The 22,449-nt window shown below is 36.7% G+C and overlaps 1 protein-coding gene across 1 annotated transcript in view; it reads right to left on the reverse strand.

The window, feature by feature from the left end:
- Positions 1-22,449, reverse strand: part of nav3 (neuron navigator 3) — a 363,919-nt gene that overhangs the window by 281,010 nt on the left and 60,460 nt on the right. Inside the window, exon 2 of the mRNA XM_067428267.1 lies at positions 13,468-13,902. Within this exon, the coding sequence (XP_067284368.1) occupies positions 13,468-13,539 (72 nt within the window). The 5' untranslated portion in view covers positions 13,540-13,902. The remainder of the gene's footprint in view (positions 1-13,467; positions 13,903-22,449) is intronic.

Here is a 22,449-nt window from a genome sequence, read left to right on the forward strand (position 1 = left end):
AGCTCCTATGCTCTGGACTTCAGACTGGGACGAAGGATCATCTTCCAACAGGACAACAATCCTAGGAAAACTGTGAATGTCCTTCAGTGGCCCAGCCAGAGCCCAGACTTAAACCAGATTGAACGTCTTTAGAGAGATCCGAAAATGGCCGTGCAACGATGTTCCTCATCCAACCTGATGGAGCTTGAGAGGTCCAGCAAATTAGAATTGGAGAAACTGGCCCAAAGCAGGGTGCCAAGCTTGTAGAATCATACTCAAAAAGACTTGAGGCTATAATTGGTGCCAAAGGTGCTTCAACAAAGTATTAAGTAAAGGCTGTGGATACTTGTATACAATTTTTTGTTTATTGTTTTTATTTTTAATACATTTGAAACGATTTCTAACAAACTTATTTCAAGTTTTCCTTATGGAAATAATGTTGAAAATAACCAATCTAATCCGTTTTGGAATATTGTAACATAACATATTGTGGAAAAAGTGAAGAGCTTTAAACACTTTCTAGATTCTCATTTAATAATATTTAAAACTTTGATATTATAACGAAACAGTTGCACATCTTTTGTGAGTTGTATTTCAGCAAAGAAACCCACAGCCCAGTTAAACCAGACACTAAAAATGCTTTAATAGAAGATGAAGTAGGTTAGTAGTTTAAAATTTTCTTTGAAACTTCACAAAAATCATTTGCAAACATATATAATGCATCTGCAGGAATACTAATGTGTCAACCATTTTTAAAGATATTCTCAAATATTTATTACCTTATACTAGATTATGAAATATCTGATATTCATTTTTATGTAGGCCTATATATTCACGTTTTATGACATTTTAATAATGACTACTATCTCTTAGTAAGTGAGTATGTGCACGGGCATGTTTATTTACATTGCAATGCAATGTGGGAGTCAAAGCTGTCAGAGCAAGGATATTTATAACTAACTAACTAGACCATTCATCCCGGAAGGGGTGGAAATGAGTGACTGGTGAACTGGGAAAGAGCTTGAGTGGAATATCTAGTTACCCCATACAATTTGATATGCTACTAAATCAGAGTGTAAAAAGGAACAATACACTTTCATCACAGTACTTCTGTGATTATTTGAATGTTTCTAATAAAAATAAAAATGAATGTGTGTGGTTGAGACTGATAATACTTTACACACAGGTATTAAACAGTTAGTTTGAATGTGCAGATGCATTTTTTGCCCCGGTATCTTGAATTTGGGCTACGTTTTTGTTCTTTTAGGTGGGATTTTTGCCCCAAGACCTAGATTCTGTATAATTCAGGGTGTTCTGAATTCTATTTAATCCTAGATTCAGGGTGATTGGGACACTTTTTTCAAGTAATCTCAATGGCAAAAATTGTCTCAATCACCCTGAATTCAACCTATTTTTTGACACTGAACTCTCCCCATCTCATACATATAGCCTCTCTTTAATCAAATTGACAGAAATTTGTCAACAGAGAACTTTAATCCCTGCTTGCAGAAAAAAATATATGCAAGAAGCAGGGATAAAATAACCCAGGCAGACATGGTGGGTAATATAATTTTCTACTACAGGCTGCTGAATGCATTTCTGGTTGACAAAAGTTCTAAGGTGTGCAGTTATTTTCCAATAAATGTACAGCTAAAGTAGTTCAAGGGAGGTTTAGACCACATTACAGTTCAGCATCACTTTCCCCTAATTATTTTAGTTGTTTCAAAGGTCCTTACAGCCTACAAAACAAATTAAACAAAACCCACAAAGACACTGACAAAGCAAATACATATACCAAACAACAGGATTAAAATAATTGATTTCCTTGTTTTTCCCATGAAATGACATTTTATTATCTATCTCTCTCACACACACACACACACACACACACACACACACACACACACACACACACACACACACACACACACACACACACACACACACACACACACACACACACACACACACACTTTTTTATCAGCATAGGCCCATGAAAATCAGTTGTTAAAATGTGACATTTCTCAGGAGTGAGCTAGTAACGTTGCTGTTCTTCAAGTAAAATTAAAGCATATCAATGACTGAGCCCTCCGTCCCTAGCTTTATAATGACGTTTTGGAATTAGCAACAGAGACTTGGAACTAAATGCATGGACAAAAACCTGACAAATGTATCGAAATAAAACATCTTAACATCAACATAGGTCAACATAGGTGTGGTAACCGTAATTTAAGCACTGTAATTGACTCCAAACTGCTGAATTACCTCCTCGGGTGTGCAAGAATTCCTTATACTATATTGTATAGCTGGTATGTATAACACAATTCAATATTTCCGTAAATTCATCCTTTGAGTTCAATTGCGAAACAATGACAGATTTATTAAAGTTATTATGAATGAAAATGATATGCACTTAAAACATTACAATACATAAATCCACTCAGTGGGTTATATACATCATATACAGTATGACATATATATTATGTCATATTTTATATATAATATTAATATACACAATTCAGTCTTTCAGTAAATTATCCCTCTGAGTTCATTTGCAATACGTTGAAGGACTTATTCATGTATATATATGAATGCAAATTTCATGCACTCGACGTTCATAACTAAATGAAAAATCATCAACCAAGAGGGTATTGAGGTCTGAAATCAAACCGACCACCTCTTGAGCGCTCAACACCCACATAATGTGCTCTAATAAAGTGGCATATAGTGAGTCACAGTGTTCAGAGTTTAGCTCATTGTACAGGTCAGTGAACCTTGAATTTTCTTATTAGGTGGGGAAAGAAATATGACAAGATTTGTTGAATTAGTCCCTGACTTATGATTACCACTATACTGTCAGCTCTGATATCTGATAGGGCATCCTTAACCCGTTTAATCCCAAATTTTTTCCTGCAATGTGAGTACATGCAATTTACTCCTTAGACCTCCCTAACACACAAACGTTATGCCTTCTTTGATTTTATGTTGGTTAAGTTAGTGAAATATTAGGTTTTATACTCGGTCACAATAGTGACCGGTGGGAAACAGCATAGACAGAATTCATACAAATTCTTCTATTAGACCTATTTACCGGTTTGAAACTTAAAATAACAATAAAATATCCAACATATAAGAATGAGATATGATTAGGATTTACTTCAAAACTATTTCTATTGTTCATGATACACAATACAAAAAAAAATTGGGGGTATGAAAATTGCAGCCCATTGAAATAAATACAAAAATCTAGGTAACACGTTCATCTTCACTGAATAACGTGTCTGGCCAAAGAGAGGGGAAGAGGTGACCAACAAACCTTGAAAAGATCTAGGCACATACATGTAGTTATTACTCCTAAATATTAGGAAGAGCAACTTTGAACATTGAAGCACCAATTGGTAAATCCGAAATTTGGAAGTTTACAAGGTATATCTTTATGGTTTATAAGGTATATCTCATAGATATAGATAGACAGACAGACAGACAGACAGAAGTATAGACTGATAGACAGATAGACAGAAGTATAGATAGATAGACAGACAGACAGACAGACAGAAGTATAGACAGACAGGCAGACAGACAGACAGAAAGACAGACAGACAGACAGAAGTATAGATAGACAGACAGAGAGAAGTATAGACAGACAGACAGAAGTTTAGATAGACAGACAGAGAGAAGTATAGACAGACAGACAGAAGTTTAGATAGATGGATAGATAGATAGACAGAAGTATAGACAGACAGACATATAGATAGACAGACAGAAGTATAGTTAGACAGACAGACAGAAGTATAGTTAGTTAGACAGACAGAAGTAAAGATAGATAGACAGACAGACAGACAGAAAGAAGTATAGCTAGACAAAGGTATAGACAGACAGAAGTATGATGGGTGGGTGGATGGATGGATGGGTGGATGGATGGATGGATGGATGGACGGATGGATAGTTTTCAGTTCAATCTGTGAGTGAGTTCATATGAATAACACAGAATGACAGAGGGGACATATTCTGTGTTATACTACCGGTCACAATTGTGACCGTCTTCTTTTATATGCATCCTGACAGCAGAATAAACCATGTATTCATATAATTTCAATATGTATGTATAAATGACCCTTTCATGATGATGTGTGCAAAAAATGAATGAGCTATTCAAAAATTAACTTTGATTAATTCATTAAATTTTCCTGTAATTTCTGTGCTTTCACATTGTCATTGTGCTAAGATGGCAGTACCAAGAAATAAGTGTGTGTGGTCACACGACCAAACTACACAGCAATGTTAAACCTGCCCAGAACTCATGTAGACATCTTAAATGGGTATTATAAATGAAAATTTGCTTCATAATAGAAGTTGCTTTTTAATACAACACTAAAATATTCAAGGAAAATTTACGGTCACAATTGTGACCGGTGGGATTAAACGGGTTAAAGTAGATTTAGAGCCGTGTGCTTTCAGGCACTTTGTTTACCGTGAGAGAGTGCTTGTCTGATCCCCCAAAATGATTACCATTTATATTGGTTGCAATATTAGATACAAATTGTTCTCTTTTTTTTATATTCCTCGGCCCACAAAGAAACTCACTTACACTTTCGCCTCACTAGTCAAATAATGGGATTCTATTTCAGTGACACATTTTGCCGACTTAGGTTGCGGTTTTCCTTTCTGACATGCCTATACTTTGGGAAATCAGCATTTTAGTGTCGATGCAGCTTGAGAAAGGCTGCCATGAAAGTTTATGGTAGACATACCGTATACTTTCCATACAGCTCTGACGATCCATTTGAATTCCCCATCCCGCAGTAAGCGCATATGCTTCCCTGTGATTTAAGACCGGCCTCTAACAGGCACAGTGTTGCTGTATCTCAGCATAGGGACAATCAATGGATATTTGAACTGGAGGAGAAAGCAATCTCATCTCCTCACCACAGTGCAACCAATAACCAAAGAGAATGGCATCATGGGTAAAGCAGGAAAAACAAAGATTCCTGGAGCTTTAGGGAAGCTATTTGAATTCTTTGGTTAGATATGGCATTGGGGGATTCTTATTCCATAAGATAAAGCTCCCTGGGAGGAAAAAACACTGACATCTGAAATTCAATGAGCCATTCATGCAGAATTTCAATCTACAACCGATCTATGTGTGACAATATGGTGTTATAATTTGCTTTTTGTCAAAGCAAACAAGACTAGGTTCATTTCAGGACATTTCTTGGGTCTGGATTCATGCTTTGGAAATAAATAAATAAAAATATGAAGAAAACGTGAGTGAATCAGGCACTAGAAGGCTAGGATGTTGTAGTGGTTGCTAACTGGGACCCAAGTGAAAAGAGCCCATCGCAAAGACTTTATGACAGTGGTTGTACAGTGGTTTCAGTTGGACAGTACAAAATTGGCCCGTCAGCGATAATATCTAGCCCATGCCTGCAGCCAGATTGTTTTGATAACGGCTGGTTCTGAAATATATCGGTAATGATAGTGTAACGGAGGCGAGCTAGTGAGAGCAATGCAGGTAAACTGCCCTTATTCAAAAGACGCTTTAGTAGTGACTTACGCAAAAAGTAGCAGCCCTTAGCCTCATTGTTAGAGCGTCAGACTTCCATGCGAAAAAGTCCTGAGTCTGCTTCTTCTTGTGGTGCTGTCTGATATTATATAATTACAGCCACACAATATGGAAAGATGAAATTAAAAAAAAATTGTTGAGAGTGACCCAAACATGCCATTAATGGGCTTAATCAAGTCCTCTTCTTTTTGGGATCTTTCCAAAAAAAAGGATGCCTCTTTTTTTCTAGCAGGACTTGCTATTTTTAAACATTAATAAAATATAGTATAAAGATATAAATTGTCACACCTTTAATGTGGACTATGTAAGATTTTTGCAGTAAAATATCTAAAAACCACTGGCCAGTGTTATATATTTTGTTTAGTTGAGTTCTTACAATATCCCAAATGTTTCCAACTATTTGTAAATTGTAAGAAAATTGCTTTTTTAACCAATGAACCGGGACGTCTGAGGGAGTCAATTGCATCATATCTGCGTTACCATCGGTTTCCGGTTTTATTTGACAGAAATGCTTTACTCTTAGCACTGTGAACAAGTGTCACAGCAACCGCTGAGTGAACACACAGAGTAACGTCATAACATCCTTTTAAACACACTTAAATGTATCTAATATGATAAACAGAGCTGCGTTACCTCATAGGTCATGACCGGAAAAGCGGAAATGGCGCCGGAGATTGTGTCCCTTCATAATAAACGTCGTGCTGCTTGCGAGCCGTGTAATGCGCAATAATCACTCTGTCCTGCTCTGCTTCATTCTACAGTAACGTTAATAATTGCATCCATGAACATCATTTCTGCCAGAATCCTATCCCGATTCTTTTCCACCGGCTGTGAGGTGAAGACCACATGTCCCAAGATTCTGTGCTCAAACTTGGTGTCATCAAACTATGCCTTCGTTTTGAATAGCCGGATGAATAGCCTCTAGCGGATGGAAAATGTACATATTGCACCTTTAATACTTTAAGATAATAACTTAAGAAAAACAACAAATGGATGCCCTAAACGGATGTCCTAAAAAGAAACTGACACTTTATTTCTTCTGTCAAGGAAATGTGAAGGAGAGATAGTCAGACAGAGAGTGAGACAGAGCGATAAATGTTGACAACAGCAAACTGACGTGTGTATGCAACAGTGATGTTTCTTTTGAAAGTCGACACGGAGTGACAGATTTACTTTCTTGTTGAAAAATGGCCAATGTTTTCATTCTCCTCTCAAATTTTCACAGTTTCCTGTAAGCTGTGGGTTACATTTTTATGGTGACTCAGTCAAATTGTGACACCCAGACAGTCAGACTATTCGGCATGGTGCCAATGGCACTTGTGTGTCCAGCTAATCCCCCAGCGGCTCAGACCCAGACCAGCAACAGACTTGCATCCCAGAAGGGAGTAGGGCAAAAGGGGCTTCTTTTGAATTAGCATAGTAGAGCCACTTGCCAGCAGCAGTTGCCCGAGGTCAAGTGGGTTCAGTGCTTCTACGCCGCCCTTTAGACCGTGTGCCAGCTCACGATAAGAAGATTAGAGACCCAAACCGCATCACACACCTGCCTCCGACTGCAGGTCCTTCACGTTACACAGTGCCAAATCACTATTCAACCCAAGATAAAACACGTTTGTCATGCAGTGAAGCAGGAAACAGGTTTATAGCTGAATAAAAATGAACGAAAATGGTAGATTCTGAGTTGCATTCTAACCTTTGAAGAAAAAAACAGGCTTGTTAAAAAGAGTAGGAGTAAATTAAAAGCGACAAGCTGTGTAATAGGGCTAGTGAAATAGTTTTTAGAGTTGTTACAAGGGAAAGCAATATCCCGTTTCAAAAGTGGTTACAGCATTGTTACGAGAAGCACTGTATTTTTATGACTATGAAACACTAAAACTAGATTCTTCAATTATTCATTCGCCATGTACTAAAGATCCAGTTTATTAATGCTAAGAGCATACATTTGCAAACGATCAGGGTACAACAGCAGCTTCACAGCATTGGTCTCATAGACACTGGTTATACTGATTTCCAGTAACAAAACCTCAGCAGTGATTGGATGTCACTCAGCGGTCATCTAAAATGGAATGCTAGCATACTGCTTACTGTAGTGGCAGTATTGTTTTCCGTGAAGTCCCGTGAGAAACACACAAAACACATCTAAAACAGGAAAGAGCTTTGAGATTTGACAAGAAATCGGAGGTAAGCTTTATTAGGAACAGACATCCTAAAGCTACCAAAAAGAGAAGCAAATCACAAGATGGCTTAAAGGGATACTTCACCGCTTTTTCATATTAAACTGTTATTCCCTTAACTAAAACGAGTTGTTACATACCTCACTCGTCTGGGTGCGTGCATTTAATCATTCTGACACGTGGTGACGATCTGATAGCATTTAGCTTAGCCCACTAAGCCCGGTTCATTCACTATGGTACCAAACAGAGATCAAGTTAGAAGCGACCAAACACTTCCATGTTTTCCCTATTTAAATACAGTTACACGAATAGTTGAACGACCTAGTTTGGTGACACAAAATAAAACGTGGTGCTTTTCTAAGCGGATTAAAAAGGAGAACTATAATGTATGGCAGAACAGCACTTCTGAGAGAACTTCGACTCGGCGCAGTAAAAAGTCACAACAAAAAAATGATGTTTCAGTCAGGAATTTTTACTGCCGCCGAGTTGAAGTACTCTCAGAAAGGCTATTCCGCCATACATTATAGTTCTCCTTTTTAGAAAAGTGCCAGTTGATCGTTCAACTATGAGACGAGAGAGGTATGTATCAACTCGTTTTAGTTAAACGAATAACATAGTTTAATATGAAAAAGCAGTGAAGTATCCCTTTAAATTCATTAAAATTAATAAATTAATACACACACATATATGGAGCTTATTATATTATATAAAATAAAAATATATATATTAGAGATGAGAATAATTGCTAAAGATTTAAAGATTACATTTAAGTGAGTGTTAGATGACGGCTAAGTGTAAAGAGGAATTGAGGAATTGATCATGAACAATTAAATACCAAATATTGGCTAACCAATAAGGTACTAATATATCATGAAGAGTGAGTGGTATACAGCTACAACATTTTACATTTAATATCCAATTTTGAGTTTGAAAAAGTGTGGTTGGTAGAGCGATAAATAACGAGTCAAGAAAATGACAGCAGTCGAAATTGCTTTGACTTCATATATTGTACAGAAAAAGGAAGGTCATGTCAGGAAACACTGTTCCTCGCTGTCTGCTCTGGTAAATCATGCACATTTTGGCAAATATACCAGGCATAGAGAAAATATGCATGCATCCTGCATATTACAAAAAAATGCATGAGCAGTATAGAATGCTCTTCTGAGCACAGCCAATGACAGTGGTAGGTAAAAGTGGCGCACAGCAGGCATTTGTCAGACAAGTGTCAGCAAACCACAGTTCCTTCTGATTGGCCGCAGAGCTCAGGGAGGCCTTGATAATTGCGTGCAACTCCCTGCCAAGTTGAACTAATGGAGAGCAGGTGTGAGCGGAGACAGAACGTGGACCACTGCCTCTAAACTCCAATATGCAGAAATATCCACCTATCAGATCCTCCCAGCATGCACACAGAAATGGGCAGCTGGAAGGTGGGCTATGCTAGAGAATCTACCTTTCTCCAGTCAAGATAAATGGAAGCAATTAACCATATCATATACTCACACTCCCTCAGCCTCTATACATAATGTAATATAAATCGCTCATTGTAGTCGGCGCGTCCCAAAAGGGGCCACAAGAATTAGAGCTCCAAAAGGACTGATAAGAGTAAAGTGGGCGGCATACTGTTTTAATAATGGGAGCAGGAGACACAATAACCTCTGTACGAGCCACGATGCGGTGTTTAAGTGATTGTGCATTTATCCAGCCGTTTATTATAAAGCTCGCTGCATTCTGTACAGTTGGGCACTCTGGGAACACAGCCCTGCAGAGCTGCCAAACGCAGCAGTTTCCTCCATTCAGCCCGGCTGTGTTGCTGGAGGTTGCTGTAGGCAGAAGGAAAATGAGAAACTTGGTTTCCCTTCGGTCCTATTTAAAAGGGGAATATGCATCTGGTCCAATGTGGCTAGTGTGCTGCACAAGAGCAGATTGTGCAGATATGCAAAGCAATGGGGTGTTTTAGTTAATTAATGCATGGGCACATTCAGAATCAGTCATGACATTGTATTGTTCAAAATGGTGCAAGTCCTAAAACGAAAGCATGACTTAAAAATATATTTTTCTCTTAAATACATTGCTTAAACGATGGTTTGATTTTGAATCATTAGAAAAATTATATACATCGCCTAGATGTAACTGATATACATCACTCAGTCCACAGTACATTACTCATGCACAATGACAAGTTGGAGCATCATGAAAACCAGTAATGATGACACAGTCAGAAGCAGTTATCTCAGCTCACTGGAGATGGTTTCTCGTGTAAAAATGTAAGGAAACCCAGTGAGAAGGATCTCTTTGATGCTGACATGAGCGTTAAAATGTGCTGCCTAAATTATTCATGAGCGCATGTCATGCGTTAGTATAGCTGCACATGCTTTCCCTACTGATACTAGAGACAACTGACTGGGTCAATTCACTTGTGCTTCTATAATGAAAATATTTTGCACTCGCAGAGTAAATGAGGAAACTGCATGTCTCGTACTATCCACAAACGTAAGTTCTGTCATGCTTTAATTATTTCTTTCCATGGTATACATAAAAGTAGATGTTCTCTCTCAATGTTCACATACATTGTGTGGAAAAGGGGCAGCATCAACATTCTTCAAAATGTCTCCTATTGTATTCAACGAAAGAAAAAGAAAGTCATATGGGTTGGAACAACATGAGGGTAAATTACTGACATCCACCAAACAGCAGCACAGATTTTGTACCCAGAGAAAAATCTAAAAATACGATGAGAAATCAACTGAGAATAACTCTGTGTAGCCCAAACGTACAAATCCATATCATTTCAATGCTAAAACCATGTTCTCAAGTACTTTCGAAATACATAAGTACTGTCATCTGACAGCAATCATGTCTGGATGAGAAACCACCTACAGAGCCGCCCATCTCAATACTGCTTCAAAAACTCAAGCTTCTGAAACCAAGCATCTCTGGTATGACCTTGTCAGTCTTTCAATAACTGAATGCCTTCTCCTATTTTATCCTCATGGACATCTCTTGAAATGTTTCCTAAACCTCTAGCACCACACTTGACGAATATGAATATTCAACAGCACTTCCTGTCCATTAGCATGCAGTGTTTCCCCGTTTCGAGAGCAAACACCTCTGGCCATCTAAATCTTGAATTCAAATGAACAGTCGAAATCTGTGGAGGACACTTTATCATCAATACTTCCCCCATCTAATTCAAGCAAGCTCCCAATGTTTACTTTGTATTTTTACCTACTTCTCTCCATTAGCATAAGAGTGTATCATTATGATGAATGAGGGGGGCACTGGGTACTCCACAACTGATGATCAAAGCCGTCTGTCCGCACAAAGCTTTCATTCACTACAATGAGAAAATGGAAGGAAAAAGGCAACTTATTCAGTATCTTCTGTTCTTCCACTTACGTCAGTGTTTTGTGAGAGCCAGAAGGTCTTTGGGCCTGAATCACAACTAAAGCAAATGAAGAAGGATCTGTCAACATATTGTGTGATAATTTTCACAGTGGTTCCTTATTTTCAAAGATTTCCACTGTGTTGTCATGAAAAGTTAGGCTGAATTCAGGTTGATTTGGACCCTTTTTGCCACCGAGATAACTTGAAAAAATTGTCCCAATCACCCTGAATTCACCCCTATATTAATTCTTGCAAAATTATTTGTCATAAAACCTAAATTTATCAAGCCCCGACAACAATTTTTATGCTTGTAATTTGTATCAAAAGTTGTATATTTATGATGTTATATAAGTTATGCTTATTCCTAACATGCATGCTTCTATCTTGTTTTGCCACATTTGTTGTATATTGAAGCTTTGCTGTTCAGACCGGATATGACCAGTTTCTAGTTAATATTGTAAGTGCTCAACAATAAGGATTGCCCAATTACCAGGGGCCAGCGTGAACAACACTTGGGACTGTTGACGGAACTGTCACTTGCCCATTTGGGGCAGTACCATTGGCAGCAGGAGGGGGCCCCTTACTTACCTCTGCTCCATTAACATCCTATAGTGTTGAGCTCTGATTCTAGCAATTTGTCTGTCCAGACTATGAAACTGTACCAGACAATCAGAAGATATGTGACGTTTAACAATGAGATATAGGTGGGCGGGGCTTTTTAGAGTGACAAGTGACAAAAAAGTGATCTATTGCTTGTTGGCAATCACTGCTGGTTAGATTTACACAAAACAACTCACTTTATAACGTCATGCTCGTTTAACCCAAACGTGTGCATGTGCAGTCTCTACTTGCACAGTAGTTTTGCTCTTGTGCTGTACATAACAAATTACACAAATGTAATTGTAAGTGGTTTATTCAAATCTAAGTGGTTTTCTTAATGATAATGGCCAATTCCAATACCAAAATCTGCCACAATAAACAATTCCAAGAACTTCCACAATTGCTTTATTTGTCTTTGAAACTGCATTTCATTAGAAATGAAGTAAAGACTCGAAACTGGCTCTAATTACAAAAACTCTAATTTTCCAAAAGGTAAGCAAAAGCTTGCACCTGCAACACACATATGCATCCATCTTTCTTTGCCCCTACTCTGCCACTTGTATCATTAAAGAGCTAATATGGGACCTCCCAGTAGATGCTCTGTCTAAAACCGAAATAAAACCCCAATAAAGTCTGGTTCCTATCTTCATCAGCACCTAATGAAGCTGCAGGTGTCAGGCCTGATAGATTACTGGGTGTCTTCTGCAGGTTAGGGACTCTTGGGAAGAAGATGGCTTATCATAGGTACCTCATTAGCCAGAATCAGGTCAGCGGGACTCCATCCAGATCAAACAGCACACACACTTCTCTCATGTCCGAAGGCGAAGTGTTAAAAACTAATCACACTTTAGAGCAGGAGCTCCACTCTCACCTGCAGTGTGAGCGACAGAAGGACAGTGTCCTAGATGTAGAATATAGAGCAGACCTGAGGCACTAAACAACTTCCCAGTGCTTCTCCAAATCTCAAAGAAGAGTTTCATTTCTGCTAACCAGTGCAAACACCAGCAATTTCCATATAAAATTCATATAGTACCTTTTACATAACTTTCATCCCCTCCCTGATGCATATGTTGATTGTTAACTTTGTTATGGATAAAAAATACCAAAGCCCCACAAAAAGAAACTAATAAAAGTATAAAAATAATACATAATCAAAGAAATAATAACGACGGAGTAAAATAACATTCAATAATTGATTCATATTTCACTATAAATTATTAATATTCTAAAATATCACACAAGTTTACATTGTTTGTCATTTTTTTTACATAAAAGCTATATATATGTGAAATTACAAAATAATGATAATAATAGAATAGAAAAATATGTAATAATTTATCCATATTTAATATAATAAATATTAAAATATATTATTTTAAATAAATAAAAAAATTAAATTAAATTCTAAATAAAAAAAGACAAAATCCTATATATAAAAACAGATAATATAATGTTATTATTATTATTATTAGTAGTAGTAGTAGTAGTAGTAGTAATAATATATAAAATAAAAACAAATATATATGAATCTATTTTATATAATAAAACTAGTTGTTCCTTGCACTTTTCAGATCATTCCTACACCCTGTGATCTACCTGGAACTCTGCTTATGAATAAACAACAGTAAATATAAAAAACACCAACAGCCACTTTGAGTACAGCAAGAAAAGTGGTGTGGAGAATCTCATCCATTCTGCACTGCTGATGGTCTTGAACTTTCAGCCCTATGGAAGACAGCGGAAGTGGTAGGAATGAACCATGCGTCTTACCTTTTTTTGATCCTCCAGCTTTTGACTTGTGGACTTCTTTACATGCTTGCTGGTTTCAGGCGGTACATCCATCCCCGGTGAGAGCGGTAATATCTCCAAGAGAGACCGAGCGAGAGTGAGAAAGACAGTGAGAAAAGAGCTACGAGCCAAACGTGTGGGAGAAAGGGAGGGGGCTACAGGCAGCCAGATTATTCCTTTGCCTGGGTCACATCTTCTCTCAGACTGAGGTGGGCCTTTCAGCAAGAACAGGAGATGGAAAATGAAGAGGAACGGAGATACACCCGAATTTACAGAGACCACGTCAGCAGGATGAAAAGACCAGCATCCTCTCCACACTTGAAAACATCCATTCAGAAGTTTGTAATTTCCAGCCAGTAGATCCCAGTGTGCGTGTTCTGGTAGTCCACCTCAGGGGTGCATCCTTGGTCCTCAAATCTGCAAAACAAACACCTCTTATCAGGCTCAGAACAGATACAGATAAGAAAACATAATAAAAACAATTATCAATTGACACATGTATTGTATTAACGAGCATATTTTGCATATAAAGGTGAAATCCCACGCATGCCGATTTACCTCTTGCAATAATTCTTTCTCAGCATGTTTTATTTAGTTATGAGATCGAATGGGTGGCCAAACACAACACTGCTCTAGTCAACACAAATAACCCCACACAGCATTCATGTGACCCACTACCAACACTAAGTGCATCACGACCTGCTGATGAGCGGTGTAGATCAATTTTCAGTGGGTCACACATAGCCTACGGTTTGTTCTGTTGGTAGCTGTTTTTAGAACAATACATCTAAGTCACCATTATCAAAATTTAATGTTTTCAGCGATTCCAGACACTTTCCACAAGGATATCGACTCCCCAAAATACAAACTACATTCAACTAAAGTAAAAGATGCACTCATGTGATCAATACAAAATAAATACATGACAATACAGTCAAATAAACAGTTCCTCAAGTACTGTAGTAAACAGTATAGAAAAAAAGAAAGAAAAAAAAAAGAGCAAAACTTGCCACATCATTTCATACTATTACATATGGTACAGTGATTAACTGGTCAGTGACATATATGATTGTCCAAGATCAAGAATAAATCTTTTAAACATTTAATTAAAAAACACATTAAGAAATGTTACATTTTCATGTTAGTATCATGTGGTTTTGAGAATATTTCCATATTCAACAAATGTTTAAAAATACCATGTGATGTAACCACCAAGCAAAAACTACTTATGTTTTCCTTGCAACTTGAAAACACAATCATTACTTGAATCATTGGTTTTTGAATTATTATTATTTTTTAAAATACCATTAATGAAAAATTCATAAACGTCTTTGGGAGTTGCTTTTTGATTTGCTTTTTGATTTACATTTTATTTTATTGCATTTTGTTTCGTTTAGTTTTATTTTGCAGCATTTATGTGTGTTGGTTGCTGGATTTTTAATAAAAAATAAGATAAAAATGTCTATCATAAAAGAAACTTATTCACGTCATTGTGTGCTAATAAGAAATTGAGTAGCGCTTAAAATGTCAAACAAACTTTTTTAAGTCATTGGGTGCAAAAACTGCATTTGCAAACCAAAAACTATCATGCATTTGACCCTAATAAGAAAATGAGCAGCACTTAAATGTCAAAAAGGATAGAGATTCCATAGAGCATCTTTTCCAGTCCCAGCAACCCAAATGTGAAGTCGCTTCACAGAAATAGCTAACACTCACTAGAAAGTCAATATCCCTTGAGTTGTTTCATGTAACAAGGGAGAAGCAGTATATCTGCATATCAAAGTGAGTTTTGCAACTAGTGTTCTTCTCCATATATGAATAATCACACATTTGTTCTTTGGCACGTGAATGTTTTCACCCTTCTTCTCCAGAAAACCGCTAAAGAAAGGAAGGATTGAGTCATGCTGAGGTTGTAAGAGGCATTCTGGGAAGACAGCAAGCTCTGAGCAATTACCACAGGATCGATGGTTGGCCTTGTCTGCCCTTTTGGCAGACTTCAAAACATTGGCCTGTCAAAGGGTGTTTGACTTGCAAGATGTTAGAAGTTCATGGACACCACTATAAAGTAAAATGACACGGAGAGACACTTTGGCCCGTGATTTCCAATTTTCATCTTTAGGATTGAGATATACTAGGTTTTGGATTTCACTAATGATAGTTCTTTAACCTCAGAATGCATTGGCTATTTGTGTAAAAGCTTCCATTTAACCACCCTCGGTTTTCTGTCTGTATTTTTATTTATTTATTTTTTACTTTAAATAATTGACCTCCTTACACTACATCAAGATTCACACCAAGAAAACTAAACTGGCCAATCCAAGGTAAGCATTCTATATGCTATGTATACTTTTAAACCATGACTAAACTACATCATATTTTTTTGAACTAGTTCATCAGAACTGAACTGATTTTATTCCCCAATGCTTTTCTGTTGTAGTTAACTTGTTGGGATGTTCCTTTATTGTAAAAAGTGTAACATGCAGCAATTATATATAAATATATATATAAAAATTGTATATATCATGATTTAATCATGTCAATGACAATATATCATGTATTTTTTCCGTCAAAACTTGAATACAAAAAGATAATTAAGAAGTTACTTTTGTGTGCTCTGACTGTCCGGAAGACAGATGGAAAGAACAATGACGAGGAATCCATAGTGGGATAGTATTATTATACTATTGTCATTTGTCAGAAAACAATTATTAGAAAAAAAAAATAGGCCCGGGGTCTCACATGAGTGTGAGAGTCTCACAGGATTTGCAAAACAATATCTTGATTGAATCAACAAATGCACATAAATCTACATGGTGCATCTGCCTTACAAGACACTAAACACATAGCATCATTTGAAGGCTCCTCTGAAGAGCAAGAGTGCAAATCTCCTGCATTATTCATTAGTCTTAATTTCCCTTATTTTCCACTGATTTTCACCAAAAGATACATTCCTGCAAAGGACTGGCACAATTTCCTCTGCATAAATCTATGGTTTCTGTCAATTATACTTGATATGGCTATGCATTTTGCAGCATTTACGCGAATAATTTGGAGTACTTCTGTCAGTAAGGTCATTTTTAAAATACATATGTAATATACGAGATGAAAACACACACAACCAGGCTGTCAAAATTAATAGATCAAAGCACTCATGATAATGGAAATACTCCACACTGCCTGTCTGGTAAATTGTTGTCATTTTGAGGTGAAGAACAATTGCAATTTTGAGAGCAAAACATATATCATGTGCATTTCACAGATGACTGACAAATTCAGAATAAGCATCTTCATGTTGGGTTCTATATGTATATGATATATCTGTAATATATTTGCTATTGTAAGGGACACGTTGGCTTCTAATCTGAAAGCATTAAATGAGAAGCTAAGCACAATAATTATAGAATTTTGTAGACCATATAAGATTGTGTGTCCCTGTGATTAGAAAAAAGCGGCAAAGAATATAAAGCAAATGAAGCAGGAATATGCATACTATCTCCCTGTCTCTAATATACATCCGCTACACTTGTGAACAGAAGCCTGTTATTAGACCAATAGGGTGGAAAGAAATTTAATCTGCTATCTGAATAACAATGTGCTTATTCAAATACCATCATTCAGTCTAAAAATATAGATATTTGAACACACAAATCTACTTACGAAAAAAGTAATTTGAATTAATGAATTAATGAATTAATAGCTGATTGACTGAATGAATGATAAGCTGACTGACTGACTGACTGACTGACTGACTAAATGAATGAACGAATGAATGGATGGATGGATGGATGGATGATTAGCTGACTGACTGAATGAATGAATGAATGAATGAATGAATGAATGAATGAATGAATGAATGAATGAATGAATGAATGAATGAATGAATATTTAACTGACTGAATGAATAGCTGGTTTACTGACTGACTGACTGACTGACTGACTGACTGACTGACTGAATGAATATTTGACTGACTGACTGACTGACTGACTGACTGAATGAATGAATGAATGAATATTTAACTGACTGAATGAATAGCTGGTTTACTGACTGACTGACTGACTGACTGAATGAATGAATGAATGAATGAATGAATGAATGAATGAATGAATGAATGAATGAATGAATGAATGAATATTTGACTGACTGACTGACTGACTGAATGAATATTTGACTGACTGAATGAATGAATGAATGAATGAATATTTGACTGACTGACTGACTGGCTGACTGAATGAATGAATGAATGAATGAATGAATGAATGAATGAATGAATGAATGAATGAATGAATGAACGAATAGCTGACTGAATGAATGAACTGCTGGCTGAATGAATGAATGAATGAATGAATGAATGAATGAATGAATGAATGAATGAATGAATAGCTTGTTTACTGACTGGCTGACTGGCTGACTGACTGACTGACTGACTGACTGACTGACTGACTGACTGACTGACTGACTGAATGAATGAATGAATGAATGAATGAGTGGTTGACTGAATGAATGAATGAATATTTGACTGACTGAGTGAAAAGCTGGTTTACTGACTGACTGACTGACTGACTGACCAAATGAATGAATGAACTTCAACAAATCAACTTGTGAATATATGAATGTATCTGTGAAAACAACACTAAAAAGTCTTTCTGATAACTCATGAAACAAACAGAAACTATTTTTGTGTAAATCCTCCAAAATGTGTTGCGTGTTATAAATGAGATGCACAGAGCACAGGATTTTAGTAGTACTACTTTATACGTTTTTATTGTGAAGTCAGTGTGATATCTAGAGTAACTGAGTATTGAAGAGCTGAACCCTCTTCCTCTGCCCTTTTCCTGACATTTGTTATTCACTGAGCATTCATTGACAGTCAGTGAGTTAGAGTATATCCAATAAAATATGATTCATTGGCTTGGCCTCTGTGCCGCCATTTTAATTTGATGTAAAGATGTGCATTTCTATGGTGGACTTCCACTGATTTCCTCTGGGAGAAATGATCACGCCACAGAAATACCCCTATACTGTCTCATAACAGATCAAAGGTCAGTGGCATTAAAAAGCGTCAACTGATGGCATCCTATAATACATCAGGCATCAAATATAAAAAAGCTTTGTATTATTTGGTAATTTTTTTTAAAGTGCTTAATCAAAAATAATAGTAACAGTAATGAAAAACAAGTATTATAAAATGCTAATTTCCCTTGAATTCGTTTCAAAATTGACTAGCAATTAAACGCTTGGCAACTGCATGCACTCTGGATGTGCTGAAGTGGTAAACACCCATGATTGCACTCGAGCTTTACGAATACAAATCACATATACACATATATTCCGCCCAACCTGGCATGTGTCCATCAGGTATCAACCAATTGCAATGAAACCCCAGAAAGACACATGATTAAAACATAATAAACGTGTAATTACCAGTCAAACTTTCGTACCTGTCCTCCCTGCACTCGCAAAGACAAAAGATGAGCTTTATTCCGCAAGCAATAAATTGATTTCACTGCTTTCCCGAGAGTGATTTATTCCCCTTTCCCGGTTTATAGAGGGAAATCTGCAGAGAGAGCGACCGTGAACGAGGCCCATTTCAGAGATAAACGGGAGGAGCTGTAACATCACTCTAAATACATGCCAAGCAACATGCTTTAAATAAAACTGGACGGGCTATTGAAAACCCCATACAACATAAACGTGTCAGACTGGCTTGTGTCTGTGCCAACTGCTTGCCTCAGCATTACTGAGAACAAATGCATGCTCAGATAGATTCATTCATTTGTTTAGTCCCTTCACATGACTTAAGTATTGATTGAAAGTGCCCTGACTGATGCTTTTAAAAAATTAATATTATACAAATATTGATGTGGTATGAATTCATCTCACAGCTCTCTGTCTGTTTGTAAAGCAAAGCTATCGTATGACTTCAGAACTTGTAGTATGACTTTTCATATGTACCATTTTTAAGGTATGTACCGTTTTTTGTCTGTTTTTAGCTTGACAGTACACGTCCCATCAGGTTTATTATCCTTAAATGAAACAAAAACATTTTTGTTAATTGAAATTAAGCTGAAATAAAATAAGATATAAATATTATTGGTACCTTTACAGTGATAACAGGAAAATAATGCAACAAAAAAACAAAAACAAAAAACAAAAACAAAAAATATATATTTTGTTGCATTATTTTTACTATAAAGCTGCTTTGAAACAATCTGTATTGTAAAAAGAAAAAACAGCTATAGCAACTCTGGAATAAAATAGTGTCATTGTCCAGCTTAAAGGTCCCGATTTTCGTGTGTTTTTGAAGCTTTGATTATGTTTACAGTGTGCAATATAACATGAGTTCATGTTTCGCGTGTAAAAAAAACAACTGTATTTTTCACACTATTTACTTGTCTGTACACCGCTGTTTTCTTTGTCCTAAAAAACCTAAAAAAATTATTTCCTTGTTCTATGAAGTCCCTCCTTCAGAAATACATAACGAGCAGCTTAGCGCACATTGCCCGGAAAGGTCCCGCCTCTTACCATAACGGGGAGATGCATGCGCTCAATGTGCGTTCTTCTCCATGTGGGAGAGCAACAAGACCACGCCCCTTTTTTTGCATATTCTTGTGGGCGGAGGGTTATACAACAAACGGTTCTAGTGACGTCATTACATCCCTGCACTTCCTGCTGTAGTCCAAACCAGCCGTTCGCTGTAGGCTTTGAAAGGGAACTTCTGTTAAATAAAATATCTCGCTTGGCATTGAACTTTGAGCTTTATCATTTTACAGGTATTATTTATGCTCTAACAGCAACATTTCACACTAACTAAAGTTTGAAAGATGGGATTGTGAAGAACAGGACCTTTAAATATGTTCAGTGTTGATTCATTTCAGCTGTAAAAAGCTTTAGTTATTAATTTATCTATACAGCAGCTCTGGGGAAAACAGTGATGTCATTGTCCAGCTCAGTTCAGTTCTCCTACAATGGTGTCAATGCATGCAGAATAAATTATATTGTTGAATATTAAGTATAATATGATGTTATCATGTTATTTTATTTAAACTAAATTAGAACGGTTACCTTTACATATAACTGAAATACGTTTAAATTGAAGCACTAAAATTATTAACTGAAAAAAAAAATGTCACTGAAACTAAAATACAAATAAATTCAACCTAAATAGTAATATTTACACCAAAAACTAATAAAGGGCATATCAAAATGACTTTTATTTTATATATATAATACTAAAGTATCACTGTGTCCCATAAACCTCTTCCTTTAGTGTTCCACGGAAGAAAATGTGTGTGTGTAACAGAAGCATGGTAAAGAGAAACCATAATAAAATTTCCATTTTCAGGTAAATTATTGTTTTAAATTGCACACAAGTCGGCCCAAGGCTATGAAAGATTTATATGCATGTGTATACAACATTATAGTACCTAAAAGCTAAATTTAGATGTCCGTATTACTGAATACATTTTGTGGGGCAGTTTAATTGGACAACACTGTCATAACAGTCTCAATTTCGAGTCCCAACTGTCCCTATTTACTACAAAAGTTTCCTAGCAGCCTCAAGCCTCAGCTGAATTTACAATTCTGTTTACCGAGCCCTGAGCCCTCAGGCAGACTGTCTTAAACTTTAGCCCATATACCTGCATGGGCATCCTATACTCAAAATACACCATTTAAAAGAAATGGGATGTGCAGGGTCAATACAAAAGGGATTATAAAACAAACAGTCATCCATTCATCACTATGTGGCCACTCCGGGAAACAATCTGGTCAGTGGCAGCTTACGCGGTTACATAGTAACACTTCTGTTCATATCATTCATAGTGTGAAAACATCCCTCCCTTGATACAGTTCAGTGGAGTCCTGAACACAGTCTACATATTTTGTCATTCCCTGACAGGGTTGATTGGTGTGCTGCCGTCGGAATGACCCTGGCTTTCCTGTTGTCACGGTAACAGAGGTTGAGGTGGAAGCAATGCAGGTACCCAAGCATCCCTCTCAGTCTTAGAGATCTTGTACTGCTCTTATTAATTCTGAACATATCTACCTTTTCTAAATGGTAAATATGAAGGTAATACCATGGTAATGTACCACAATACTCAATACATTGTGGAATTTTGGGACTGCATGAAATACTTCAACAGTTATCATACCAAAAAAACATGGAATTATCATGGTACCACATCTACAAAAAAAGCATGGCGGTGTCTTTGAGCTGAAGAGGAAACTCTCAAATATGTAAACGTGTTATTTTATGATCATACTGATGAAAGGTTTTATAGATTGGCCACAAAAAGGTTTGTAAAACTTTGAGTTACAATCATTGCACATTCAAGCTGCTCTGGAGCTTGTGTTGTGGAAAACCCTGTGCTTTAGGTATTCAGTGTTTAGTTTTTTTTTTTAAAGAAAAGAAAAAATATATGTTTATTGACATGTAATTTATGAAGGATGCCCATACTATATCACAATTTAGAAATACTATGCGCACTACTCTTCCCTCTTTTTCAGCATTCTCTTGTGTGAAAATATGAAGCCAGCACTCGTTTCTTTGTTCTCTTCACCATTCTGGCACTCCCTTTCTCATTCAGAGAACAGAAGCAAGAAATATTCTATCTGAGCAACAGTCCCCGCCTCATTATTCAAGGCAGAGCAAGCTCAGCTAGACATAAAACACCTTTATTCACTCATTCGTTAGAATGGATTTCGAATTAGAAGCCAATTATACTAAGATTACACTAATACTGAACCACAGAACTGCCTTTTCTATTCAGCTCCTGAGCAGATAATCTGGAGAACAGGGTAATCTAGTGAGATTACGGAAGGATTACGGTAAAATCCCATCATGGCAAGATGGTAGAACCCCATAAACGGGGAACAAATCATAACATGAAATCTCAGTTTTAAGCGTGAAGTGTTAATATGTAGAGCGGGCAATGATTAAATCCCATGGAGGGCTTTCTCGTGTT

This window comes from Pseudorasbora parva, chromosome 20, assembly GCF_024679245.1.
Source record: "Pseudorasbora parva isolate DD20220531a chromosome 20, ASM2467924v1, whole genome shotgun sequence".
In the NCBI taxonomy this organism is placed as follows: Eukaryota; Metazoa; Chordata; class Actinopteri; order Cypriniformes; family Gobionidae; genus Pseudorasbora; species Pseudorasbora parva.